Source organism: Pelodiscus sinensis, chromosome 14 (genome assembly GCF_049634645.1).
Source record: "Pelodiscus sinensis isolate JC-2024 chromosome 14, ASM4963464v1, whole genome shotgun sequence".
Taxonomy (NCBI): domain Eukaryota; kingdom Metazoa; phylum Chordata; order Testudines; family Trionychidae; genus Pelodiscus; species Pelodiscus sinensis.
The window spans coordinates 39253182-39266643 of NC_134724.1; the positions used below are offsets into that span (position 1 = coordinate 39253182).

The window sequence follows — 13462 nt, forward strand, 5'->3', positions numbered from 1 at the left end:
GGAGTTGTGCTACACTGGCTGCATTATAGTGTTCCTGGCAGCACCCTTATCTCCTTGCCAACCTGGAGCCATGTCTGCTAACTGGTGCTTGTTTTTCCCTTGGCTTTTAGGTTTTCCTCCAGGGAATGAAGAATCCTCTAGCAGATCCCCCAGGCCCTATCATAGCCATTGCCAGAGTGGTGAACAACTTCAGTGCGTACAGGTGAGTAGAGGGCAGGGGGCACCTTGCCAATCAGACAGGGACAAAGGGCCCAGCAGCTGCCAGCATGGACACAAGAATGTATAGCAGGGTGTGCTGGAAGTGTTAGTGCTTGTATTGTACACTCTGTACTGCAGAAGCCTGGGTTTGGATGGAAGCAGCAAGATTTTAAAGCATGGTTCTATGTTGACTATGAAAATATCTGTTCAGTAGTCACATTTTATTGCCTCTTCATAGTCGGCGTGTTACATGTCATCTGTTCCCAGGTCATACCCTGCCAAAAAAGCTCTAACTCACCTCTAAGATGGGTAAGACGACTAAATATTATTTGCCAGGGTAGAGCAAAGGGGAAAGCTACTCCATGTGTGTGTACACTTTGTGAATCAACAGAGGGACAGCACAGTCACCTACCATGTTGGCATGTTTAGCAGAATACCTCATCACCCTTTTCCTGTCCTCACAGAAAAGCCATGAAGATGCAGCCTCCTGGCTCTCTTGCAGTTGAATTAACCACGGTGACGTTCCCAGACCCCTCCGTGGTGGCTTTCGATGTCCCTCGGGTCACCAACCAAGGATATCCTCAGGTAGGGGAGCAATCTGTCTGTAAGAATTCCTGCTCCTGCCAGATTGTAGAAGGGTGCTATGCACTACAGTACTAAAGATAGGATGTGGATCACCTCACAGGGAAGCTGGTGCCAAAGGCAGTTCTGCGTAGAGTTTAGAAATGGAATCAGGTGTTAGTAAAGCATTCATCCTCCTTAATACTCTTCATCCTTTACTATGCTGCAACCTAATTGAGTCTTATCTGGCAGGAACTGGAAGTAAGGCCTGACTGGTGGGTATGGGTATGTAATGCAGCCCTCCATGCCTATGGTGACCATATTTTCTGAACTAAAATTAGGGACCCATTAGCCATGCCCCTGCCCTCCACTAGCCATGCCCCCTGCCACAAGAAATCCCACCTCTGGAGGTAGTACTCCAGGGGTCAAGATGGACACATGACCGGAAGTAAAGGGTGTCATGTGACCTGAATTCGAGCTCCCGGTAAGCAACACACCTCTCGAGATTCCAGGTCCGGACGGCAGATGGATGGCTCAGTCTCTCTACAGGTCCTCTACCAGTAGGGATGGGTTGGCCCCCACAGTACTCCCCATGCAACTAGCCTGCAAATGCATTAACCCAACTTGCATTGCATTATATCAGGGGGAGAGGTTGGGGGAAGTATTCCCGCTAAGATTTTCCTCCCATGAGTGGAGTGAGTTGTCTTGTGCACCCTTATTGAGTTCATGTGCACTTGTTCGGAAGTGTGCCACTGTGGCACCCAAGCTATGAATAAATAACTTATAAACCTGTCCCTTTTCCCTCTGCTGCCATGTCTCCCAACCTCCCTTGGTGCTTCCCACCCCCCACCCCTCACCCTCCTCTTCTGTCCTGGCTCTTGCCCTTCTCTCTCCCCTCAGTCCTTTGGGGACCTGCTCCCTCCCATTCTCTTTGACCCCTGCACCAGCACTTCTCTTCCCCCGGTGCCCACTCTGATCATCTGTAGCTACCTCTCTCCATCCTCCCCTAACACCTCCCTCTACCTATCTGCCCTGCCTCTCTCCTCTGGTACCTGTTCCTCCCCTTCATGTCTGCCTTTCTTCTTCACCCCCAGAATCCCCTGACACCTGCACCTCCCCTTATCCCTGCACCTTCCTGGTGCCTCCCCCTTCCCTCACTGCCCCTGTCCTCCTTGCCAGCTTTCTCCCTGGTGCCCACCTCCTCACTACCCTCTGCCCTAGTTCTCCTCACGCCCCTCTGTGCCTCACACATGACTTGCTCTAGCCACTGCCATCCTCATGCCCACCTCTCCTTTCAGCCCCTCTTTTCCTGGCACTCACTTCTCCCTGTTGAAGTGAGGCTGCCCCAGCTGGAACTTACCTTGTGTGGCTGCTGCTTGTCTCCAGCTGGAGCCGGGGCCACCCATGAGGACCAGGACCACGCTAGTAAAAATAGCACTGTGAGTGGCCCCAGCTCCAGCTGGAGTCAAGCGGCAGCCACACGGGGTGCGCTCTTGCACCTGCTGGCACTCCCTTCCAGTGGCTGCTCTACAAAGGAGGATAGAAGAGGTGGCCAGATCGGACCGTGCGTGGCAGAGGTGTCCTGCAGGAGGAGGGAGGGGGCCGCACAGTGGTGCTCTGGGGACTGATAGAGGCTTGCCGGGCAGTGGCACACACCGCACTGGAGCTCAGAGAATGTTCCGGGCTCCAGCTTCCTACCCTACCCAACCCAGAAACCACACGCCATTGGAAGCAGTCCTGGCTGCCCTCTGGCAAAGCACCCAGCGAGCCATCTACATGCTGGGAGAACAAGGGGACATTGCTGCTGTGCTGTGCTAGCATTTGCGAGGCTGTCCCAGCATGAGAAGGAAATGACAGTGCCATTTCTAGCCAGATCCGGCTGGGCTTTCCAGGACATTTGAGAATTTGAAAGTGGAAGGCAGCGCGGGTGAAAGTGATCATGAATTTGAAAGTGGAAGTCAGCCCTGGTCAGTTTCAGCAGCGGCTGAAGCGGAGAAGCCGGGGGCAGAGCAGCTCCAATTGTCCGGCTACCCAGAGCACTTCTGGGTTCCAGATGGTGCTGGACCATCAGGCGTGCCGGATCATTGGACGCTGGACCACTGGAGTTTTACTGTATTCCACTGCGTAGGAAAGATAGACAATGTGGCAAAAGACCACCTTGGCTTAACCACGAGATCTTGCATGATCTAAAAATAAAAAAGGAGTCCTATAAAAAATGGAAAGTAGGACAAATTACAAAGGATGAATATAGGCAAACAACACAGGAATGCAGGGGCAAGATTAGAAAGGCAAAGGCACAGAATGAGCTCAAACTAGCTACAGGAATAAAGGGAAGTAAGAAGTCTGGGTCACTTTGTGCTCAGCTCTGACCTCGGATGTAGGTTTGATGCAAATATCTCTGCTTAGGAGTCCAATACACCTGTCCCTGCCCTGGGGAGACATGTGCCTAGTTGGGAGTCCAGCCCCAGTCATGTTGGTTGTTTGCACAGGGATGTTTGCCACAGAATTATTCGCTTGGGATATATTGCAGGACCCCATGACAAGGAGCCTTAGAGCCCAACCCAAACCCCTACAGAGCTGTTTTTATTGCAGTACTGCAAACCAAACTCTCTAGATGTGAGCTTGAGATTTGCGGCTGTGGGATTCTCCTCGCTATGCAGAGGAACCCCAAGTTACTCACTGAATCAAACCTGCAAGGCCCAGACTACGTTAGAGTCTGTTGTTTCTGTGGTAAAGACTCTCACATCTAAAGCCTGCTTGGCTTGATGGGGCTTGAGCAGCCAACCTTGGGGCATGTATGGACACAACGCAGCCAGCAACAGTAGTACATGAAAAGCTAATTCTGTAGACACGTTTGAAAAAGTTCTAAAGAGCAGATACCACATGCACAGCAATGCCTGCCTACCTCCTACCAACCTTTCTTGCTTGCTTTCTCATTGAATTTTCCTTGGGCCTTGGAACATGCTGAGGAGTGAATACATTCTATCACCACATTCAGGAAAAATTATAAATAAAATATTACTTAGGGGAGCCACCAACATGCTAAATACCCACTTGGCTGTGGGCTATTGGAAGCATCACTAGTGCATTCCATTCATTAAAATAATTGGTTTTCTGCCGAATTTTAAAGTAAATTACCTGCTGCTGAAAGGATCTGGGTTTGGACGGTCTCTGTGTCATTTCCTTGCTCTGCACTGATTCCTTATGGGATCTCAGCAAAGTCACTCAGGTTAAGATCCTCAATGCGATTTAGGTACCTAACTTTGAGGATCTGGGCTTGAGTTTTTCTGTGTCTCAATTCTGCATCTGCACAAAGGGGACATCAGCACTTCCACTCTTCAGAGGTTATTGGCAGGTGCTTGAATACAATGGAAATGGGGCCAGTTGAGATGAGATAAAATAGAAATAGAAGGTGGGCAGTTTTTAAGGCAAAAAGTCTGGTGTAGCTGGAGGATTAAACACTGCTCCCCATGAAGAGCAGTGTCACTTCTGTCCCTTTCTACATTCAGCCAAAAATGATTTTCTTCAGAATTGTACAAATTGATATATCTCCTCTGAGTGCGAGCTCATAGGACTTCAGCATTAGCCCCAGGGTGCACTGGAGAGCCAATTTCTGTAAATCTCTGGGGAAGTGGCAGACTGGCATTCAGAGGCAAGGGGTTTATTGGTTTGTAGAAATTTGAGGAAAAGCATTTTTGGATTTCTCTTCCATGTACAAAGACACCACTTTCCACAGCTTCCATTGGCTGGGAACAGCAATCCATGGCCGATGGGAGCTGTGATCGCCCGTACCTGCAGAGGTGCAGGTAAACATAGTGGCGGTGGCCCACCAGGAGCTAACCCTAGAGAATCGATTCTGGCCCATGGGCTGATATTTGCCTACCCTTGATCTCGGGCCTTTAAATAAATCTTAAGCCTAGAGCTTGTCAGAAACACATTGATGAGACATTCTCTCCGTTGGCATCTTCTGATGAATGAAAGTGGAAGCAGTGGGGTTCTGACAGAATCAGCATGCCTTCCTGTTGGGCCCTCTTCAGCTGTCCTGGTGAGCTTCCAGGGAGCCAGATGCTCAGCTGCCGGGTCTGTGGCTCTCAGCAGCCTGGGCTTCCAGCTCTGGGGCAGCTCACCATCAAACTCATGGCACGTGGCGAGTAGGCTCTGGGGCACCAGCCTTTCTGTTGTGATTGAATGATACATCTGTTCCACGTTGCAGTTCTCCCTAAAAACACTATCCCTTTGGACCCTTTTCTTTGGTGCGTGTCTGGCCTACATCCAGCTTTCTACAGTTCAGCTCATGTATTACTGCCTGATCCCACCAGCCAGGTGCTTGAAACTCAACCCAGCTTGATGATCTTGGATGTGCCCTAGGATTGCAGTGCATTCCTTACTCCAGATTTGAGCATTGTTCCTCCTGTAGCTTTGACCTTTTAGCAGATTCAAGCCTGAGATGCTTGTGTCTCCCTGCTGAACAATGGGATAAATAAGTGGTGGGCAAAATATGGCCCACAAGGTGGATCTGGCCTGCCAAGTCTCCAGATCCGGCCCACGGTCTGCGCTGCCAGGATCCTAAGGCACAGAGCAGCCCCACATTACTTTAAGCATCTGACAGCTCCCTATGGCTCTCTGCTCAGGGCACCAGTAGGAGGGGGAGCTTTTTGCATGCTGCCCCTGCTCCCAGCAAAATATATTAGCTCCTATTGGTCTGAAACCAGCCAATGGGAGCTGAGATATTTTGCTGGGAGTCAGGGGCAGCACGTGAAGCCTTCCCCTGCCCCAGGCACCCAGAGCAGAGAGCCATAGGGAACAGCCAGCTATTTTGAGCAGCCTGCCTTGGGGTCCTGCAGGCCACCAACGTGAGTGCCTCCTGGCCAGAGTCTGTCTCTGGTACCCCAGCCCCTTCTTCCTCTTAACTCCCGGCTTCAGACCATCCCCTCTTCTTGCCCCAGGTCATTACCAACCCTCCTGTGCCCCTCCTCCCCAGATCATAACTCCCTCCGACACCCTTTCCCTAGGCAAGAATCCATTCCTGAACACACACACCCTCCTAAACCTTGCACCCCAATTCTTTACTCCAGATCACAGCCCGCTCATTCACTCAAACTCCCTCTCAGCCTCCACACCCTCTCCTACCCCAAGCTCTTTTCTGTACCCAATCTTTGTCCTAGACTGTGCACTTCCTCCATAGAAAAGTGCAGCCATTGACCACTTACCAAAATCTTTGAGTGGCCCCTCCATCAAAAATAATTGCCTACCCCTGAGATAAATAACAATGTGTCAACTTCTGAGCCAAAGGCCAGACTTAGTCTTCCCTGGGTGCAGAGAACAGCTTAATGCTGTCCTCAGTTACTGCCCAATTTTAGCTTCCAGCTCACATCCTCAAAGTGCACAGGAGAGACTCAGACAAGCCAGTGTTCAGATGTGAGTTAGAACTAGTCAGAAACTGGGGGTGGGGTGGATTTAGGGCCTTGGTTCTGACCCAGTTCTGACGGAAGAATAATACAGTGTTTGCTGAGATCACCTCTAGAGCATTCCGGGGCTGCAGAGACCAACTGTTTCTCTCCCTTGCTATTCCAGGACTCCCTCCTCTGCAGCAGATTCCCTCCCGTCACTGGTTGGTGTTACTATAGTAAGGTGCATAGCCCTTGTTCCTACCTAGGGGAGCCTGAATGTGACTTGACTCTCCTTTCCTGCTGCACATCTTGTCCTTTCCTTGGGATGATGCAGCAAAATGACTGTGATCTTCCCAGGCCGGTATGCAGGAATTTGGGGGAGGGGGGAGGGTAGAGGGGGGATGCTTTTTTTGTAAATGAGGAATGCAAGGGTGTGAATGCATCTCCCATGGTACCCCAAGTACGCAGGGAAATCAGCCCCACCCTTCCCCCAGCCATCCAGAGACTGGGTAAGGGAGGCTTGGACAGTGTGCTGCTCCCGCCTTCCCCTAGCCAGCCAGAGCAGGCTTACTTGAGGGACCATGGGAGGGTGCTTTCACCCCCATCCCCCGTATATGGGCCTGTTCTGCCTGACCAAGGCTCTGGGAGGGAGTTTGGATGCTGTGTGCAGGCTCTGGATTGGAGCAGCGGACTGGGGGAAATGAAGAGGGCAGACTCTGAGGGACTGTAGGAGCAAACAGGTGAGTGCTAACTGGGAGTTTAGAGAGGGAGTTGGGAAGGAGCGAGGTTCTCTTGCCTTTCTTTTAAATCCTTTTTCCAGGACAGCAGGGATGGATGGTGATGGGTCTGCTGTTGTTACCTGCACAGCGTGTGCCATGTTTATCTTCCTCCTGGATGAAAGAACGGTTTTCATCTGCACAAAGTGCAAGCTGGTCACCATTTTGGAAGAAAAATTAGAGGACTGGAGGCCCAAGTGTCGACCCTATGCTCGATGAGAGAGGATGAAGACTTCCTCGATAGAAGGCAGCGTTTAATCCTGCAAGCACGGCAGGTGGAAGAGCCAGAGAGGGAAGTACGGGAGCAGGAAGAGAACTGGCAGCATGTAACTTCTCAAAGGGGGAAAAGGCCAGCACAGGAATCCCCCAATGCTATAGAGGTAAGTAATCACTTTCAGGCTCTCTCCACAGGCTCTGCGGTGGTGAATGCTTTGGAAGGGACCTCACAAGGAAGAAACCGGAAGGGAACACCATCTACTGGAAGGCATGGGATGCGTAGTCCTAGGGATAGGGGTTCCACGACCACCACCTCCAAAAGAAGATGACCGGTGGTGGTGGTCAGGGACTCCCTCCTAAGAGGGACTGAGCCATCCATCTGCTGTCCGGACCTGGAATCTCGAGAGGTGCGCTGCTTACCGGGAGCTCAAAGTCAGGTGACTAAGATGCTTACAAAACTGATCAAACCTTCGGATCGCTACCCCTTCCTGCTTCTCCACGTGGGAACTAACAATACGACTAAGAATGACCTTGAGCGGGTTACTGTGGATTATGTAGTGCTGGGAAGAAGGATCCAAGAATTCGGCGCGCAAGTGGTGTTCTCGTCCATCCTCCCTGTTGAAGGGAAAGGACTGGGCAGGGATCGTCAAATTGAGGAAGTAAATGCGTGGATGCGCCCGTGGTGTCGGAGAGAGGGCTTTGGTTTCTTCGACCATGGGACTCTGTTCCAGGCACAAGGATTGTTAGGAAGAGATGGGATCCATCTTACAAAGAGAGGAAAGAGCATCTTTGCGGGCAGGTTTGCAAACCTAGTGAGGAGGGCTTTAAACTAGGTGCATTGGGGGACGGTGACCAAAACCCTGAGGGGAGTGGGAAAGTCAGATACCGGGAAGAAATGCAAAGAGGAATGAGCAACAATGGAGGACCCCTGATTCTAATGGAGAAGATAGGGCAATCAACTGGTTATCTGAGGTGGAGAAATTGGAGATGGTCCAGAGGATAGCAACAAGAATGAAAAAGGTCTAGAGAACATGACCTATGAAGTAAGGCTGAAGAATTGGGTTTGCTTAGTTTAGAAAAGAGAAGATTGAGTGGGGGACATGATAGCCGTTTTCAGGTATCTAAAAGGGTGTCATAAGGAGGAGGGAGAAAACTTGTTCATCTTGGCCTCTGGGGATAGAACAAGAAGCAATGGGCTTAAACTGCAGCCAGGGAGGTTTAGGTTGGACATTAGGAAAAAGTTCCTAACTGTCAGGGTAGCCAAACACTGGAATAAATTGCCCAGGGAGGTTGTGGAATCTCCATCTCTGGAGATATTTAAGAGTAGGTTAGATAAATGTTTATCAGGGATGGTCTAGACAGTATTTAGTTCTGCCATGGGGGCAGAGGACTGGACTCGATGACCTCTCGAGGTCCTTTCCAGTCCTAATGTTCTATGATTCTATGATACACCAATGCGAGAAGCCTGGGCAACAAACAGGAAGAATTGGAGGTCCTGGCCCAGTCCAAGAAATATGCTTTAATTGGGATAACAGGTTCTTGGTAGGATGACTTGCATGACTGGAGCGCTGTCATGGAAGGGTATAGACTGTTCAGGAAGAACAGGCAGGGGAGAAAAGGAGGAGGAGTTGCACTATATGTAAGAAAGCACTATGATTGCTCAGAATTCCTGTGTATAGAGGGAGAAAAACCTCTTGAGGGTTAAGTTTAAAGGTGCAAACAATAGCAGTGATGTTGTGGTTGGTGTCTACTACAGGCCACCGAATCAGGTGGATGATGTAGATGAGGCTTTCTTCGGACAACTGAGAGAAGCTTCCAGATTGCAGGCCCTGGTTCTCGTGGGGGATTTTAATCACCCTGACATCTGTTGGGAGACCAATATGGCAGTACACAGGCAATCCAGGAAGTTTTTGGAAAATGTTTGGGATAAGTTCTTGGTACAAGTGCTGAAGGATCCGACCAGGAGCCATGCGCAGCTTGACCTTCTGCTCACAAACAGGGAGGAACTAATAGGGGAAGTAGAGGTGGGTAACAACCTCAGAAGCAGTGATCATGAGATGGTAGATTTCAGGATCCTGATCAAAGGAAGAAAAGAGAGTAGTAAAATGCACACCTTGGACTTTAGAAAGCAGATTTTGACTCCCTCAGAGACCTGATGGGCAGAATCCCCTGGGATGCTAATGTGAAAGGGAAAGGAGTCCAGAAGAGCTGGCAGTATTTTAAAGATGTCTTATTGAAGGCACAGAAAGAAACCATCCCGATGCATAGCAAGAGGAGACCGAATTGGCTTACAGGGGAAATCCTTGATGAACTTAAGCACAAAAAGGAAGCTTACAAAAACTGGAAACTTGGACTAATGACCAGAGAGGGGTTTAAATGTATAGCTCGAGAATGCCGGGGGGTTATCAGGAAGGCGAAAGCGCAATTGGAATTATAACTGGCAAAAGATGTGAAGGATTACAATAAAGGTTTCTACAGGCATGTTAACAAGAAGAAGGTGATCAGAGAGGGTGTGTGGCCCTTACTGGATGAAGGAGGTAACCTAGTGACAGATGATGTGGGGAAAGCTGAAGCACTCACTGCTTTCTTTGCCTCTGTCTTCACGGACAAGGCCGGCTCCCGGACTAATGCGCTAAGTGACACTAGATGAGATGAAGCTGGACAGCCCTTTTTGGGTAAAGAACAGATTAGGAACTATTTAGAAAAGCTAAACGTACACAAATCCATGGGTCCGGACTTAATGCATCTGAGGGTGCTGAGGGAGTTGGCAAATGTCCTTGAGGAGCCTTTGGCCATTATCTTTGAAAAGTTGTGGATATCGGGAGAGATCCCAGATGATTGGAAAAAGGCAAATGTAGTGCCCATCTTCAAAAAAGGGAAGAAAGACAACCCAGGGAACTCGATTTCTGGGAAAATCATGGAAGGGATCCTTAAGGAATCTATTTTGAGGCACTTGGAAGAGAGGAAAGTGAACAGTCAGCATGGATTCGCAAAGGGTAAGTCATGCCTTACCAATCTGATTAGCTTCTATGATGAGGTAATTGACCCTGTGGACATGGGAAAGTCGGTGGATGTGATAGACCTTGACTTTAGCAAGGCTTTCGATACGGTCTCCCACAATATTCTTACCAGCAGGTTAAGGGAATGTGGATTTGATAAATAGACAGTAAGATGGATAGAAGGCTGGGCCCAGCGGGTAGTGATCAACGGCTCAATGTCAGGATGGCGATTGGTTTCTAGTGAAGTGCCCCAAGGTTCGGTTCTAGGACTGGTTTTGTTCAAGATCTTTATTAATTACCTAGATGAGGGGATGGATTGCACCCTCAGCAAGTTTGCAGATGACACTAAACTAGGGGGAGAGGTAGATACGCTTGAGGGCAGAGATAGGATCCAGAGTGACTTAGACAAATTGGAGGATTGGGCCACAAGACATCTGATGAGGTTCAACAAGGACAAGTGCGGAGTCCTGCACTTGGGACAGAAGAATCCCAAGCATTGTTACAGGCTGGGGACCAACCAGCTTAGTAGTAGTTCTGCAGAAAAGGACCTGGGGGTTACAGTGGATGAGAAGCTGGATATGAGTCAACAGTGTGCCCTTGTAGCCAAGAAGGCTAATGGCATATTAGGTTGCATTAAGAGGAGTATTGCCAGCAGATCTAGAGATGTGATTATTCCCCTTTACTTGGCTCTGTTGAGGCCACACCTGGAGTATTGTGCCCAATTCTGGGGCCCCCACTACAAAAAGGATGTGGACGCATTGGAGAGGGTCCAGCAGAGGGCAACAAAAATGATTAGGGGGCTGGAGCATATGACTTATGAGGAGAGGCTGAGAGAGTTGGGTGTGTTTAGTCTGCAAAGCGAAGAGTGAGGGGGGATTTGAGAGCAGCCTTCAACTTCCTGAAGGGAGGTTCCAAAGAGGATGGAGAAAGGCTGTTCTCAGTAGTGACGGATGGCAGAACAAGGAGCAATGGTCTCAAGCTGCGGTGGGAAAGGTCCAGGTTGGATATTAGGAAAGACTATTTCCCTAGGAGGGTGATGAAGCACTGGTATGGGTTACCTAGGGAAGTAGTGGAGTCTCCATCCCTAGAGGTGTTTAAGTCTCAGCTTGACAAAGCCCTGGCTGTGTTGATTTAGTTGGGATTGGTCCTTCTGAGGTCTCTTCCAGCTCTATGGTTCTGTGATTCTATGAATTTGGGTGGAGCTGTGGGGGGGCTTGGGTGCAGGTGGGGGTCTGGGATGAGGCGCTGGGAGGGAATGTGGGCACAGGACAAAGAGAGAGGTGCAGGCTCTGGGATGGAGAGTGGATGCCGGCTTTGGCTTGGGGTAGGGGAGGTGGAGATCCGGAGTGTAGGCTCTTGGAGGAATTCCAGGGGCTGGAAGGGGAGGGAGTTTGGAGGCAGGGTTTGGGTGGTGGGAGAGGGTGCAGTCTCTGGAGGGAGGGGGTGCATAAAGGAGTGGATAGGGTGCCACACTTTCCCGGAGGCATACCACTCTGGCAATGTCTCCAAAGGGAGAGGGGGTTCCAGGTGCTGCTCCCCCAGCCTCCTGCTGCCCTGTACTCCTCCCGGCGTCCCCCAGCCCCACCTGCTACCCCTGGGCGAGTTAAAACTCCACAGGTGGGGGCACTGTCTCCACCAGCAGTGCAGCAGGGCTAGAGTGGCTTCCAGCCGCTTGCTTTTAAATCACCCGAGACCAGCAGGCAGGGCTAGGGACGCATGGCGGGTGGTGGGCAGGGGATGCAAGGCCAAGTGGTGAGTTTTCATGGAGCCCAGCCCTGGGCCAGGATATTCCTACTGCTGGGGCACCACAGGCATGATAACTCGCTTCCTATGGCCCCAAGTGCTGTTTCTTTCTGCAGAGCATCAGGGCAGGCTCATCAATTCCTCCCATGGCAGAGTTAGAGTTAAGAGAATAGGGTGAGTCAGGGCTCTTGGTATCTTAGTGCTGCAGGCAGGAGGTGAGCAGGGCTGCCAATCAGAAGCCTCGAGCCAGACCTTCCTAAACATATTCATCAAAGGCTCTTGTTTTTCTTCCAGACAGTGGCGGCTGGGGGGAGAAAAATAGCATCTTTCCTCCCCCATGCAGCAGCTCTTGACATAAGGATCAGTGCAGCCATGAGCATGTCAGCTCCTTCCATAAGGGGATCAGAAGTCCTATTGGTCCTGCCACAAGCCTCCCGGCAGTAATGCACGTATTGTAGATCCCCACGCTCTGAAGGGCTGTGGGAAGGGGTAGGGGCTGGGGGAGGAAGGCAGCGACTCTGCTTGCAGAGGTTAATGGCTTTCCCTGTGTGAACGTATGTGCTAGCTAATCATATTTGCTAATTCTGCCATCCCAGCATGTCATCTCGCCTGTCATTTTCCATTAGTGTCCCCAGACAAAGGCTTCCGATTCACCTTCAGCCAGGCAGCAGGCTGACACAGGCCTCTTTACTCAGCTTGCAGGCCTGCAGGCAGCACTTTGTTTCATGGTTAACTCTTTCCTGGCTGCTCCAGTACTATGCTAACTGCCGGTGGGCCCAACACACTGCTGCTAGATAGGGACTCTCACTGTCTGAGCACAAGAACTTCTGCAGTTGATTCAAAAATCCAGACTGTCACCTGACTTCTAACAGGAACACCTGCTTGGTAAATACTTGCAACACTTACTCTGAGTCAGCTCTTCAGTTCAATGGTTTTTCTGACCTGAAAACTTCAATCATTTCCTTTTCAATCTTTGCTGAGTTCCATTATCCCAGGGGTAAGTGGTATGGTGCCCTTCTAAGCAGGCATTCTACTTAGCATACCCACACCGATCTTACCTGTAATACATCCATCCCACCAGGTGTCTTCAGTGAGGGTGACTGGAGCCACATCTCCCCCTGCTATGTGCTGCCTCATGCTAATTTGTGCACCACTCACCTGCTCTAGATGGGTTGCTAACCTGGGACATGCTGCTTTCCTGCAAAGCAAAGAGCTATCCAATCCCCATCACCCCTTCCCAATGGAGTCCCCTCATGCCAGGTAACTGGGTTCCCTGTGCCTGTGGGCATTGTTAGCCCTGGTATTTGAGCTTCTCAAAGGCACCCAAGGGATTTGGGTACCGAACTCTCTTTAACAGGTAGTGCACATTGTGTCCCAGTCTGTGATGTCAGCAACAGTCAGTGCAGGACTTGACTTCCTTACATGGCTGCTGCATAAGGAGGCCAGTTTCTGAGAGCAGAGCTAAGGTTACCATAGAATTCCTTTAACTCAGTTTCCATCCATTTCTGGGTTTTTTCTCTTTAGACCTTCCAATTGGATGCATAGATTCCAAGGCCAGAAGGGACCACTGTGGTCATCT

General features: G+C 50.3%; 1 protein-coding gene across 4 annotated transcripts in view; it reads left to right on the forward strand.

Moving 5' to 3' along the window:
• Positions 1-13462, forward strand: part of CCDC33 (coiled-coil domain containing 33) — a 225859-nt gene that overhangs the window by 81829 nt on the left and 130568 nt on the right. For all 4 annotated transcript variants that reach the window (XM_025183619.2, XM_025183621.2, XM_025183622.2 and 1 more), the window contains exons 6-7: positions 111-202; positions 663-783. In XM_025183619.2, coding sequence (XP_025039404.2) covers positions 111-202; positions 663-783 — 213 coding nt within the window. The remainder of the gene's footprint in view (positions 1-110; positions 203-662; positions 784-13462) is intronic.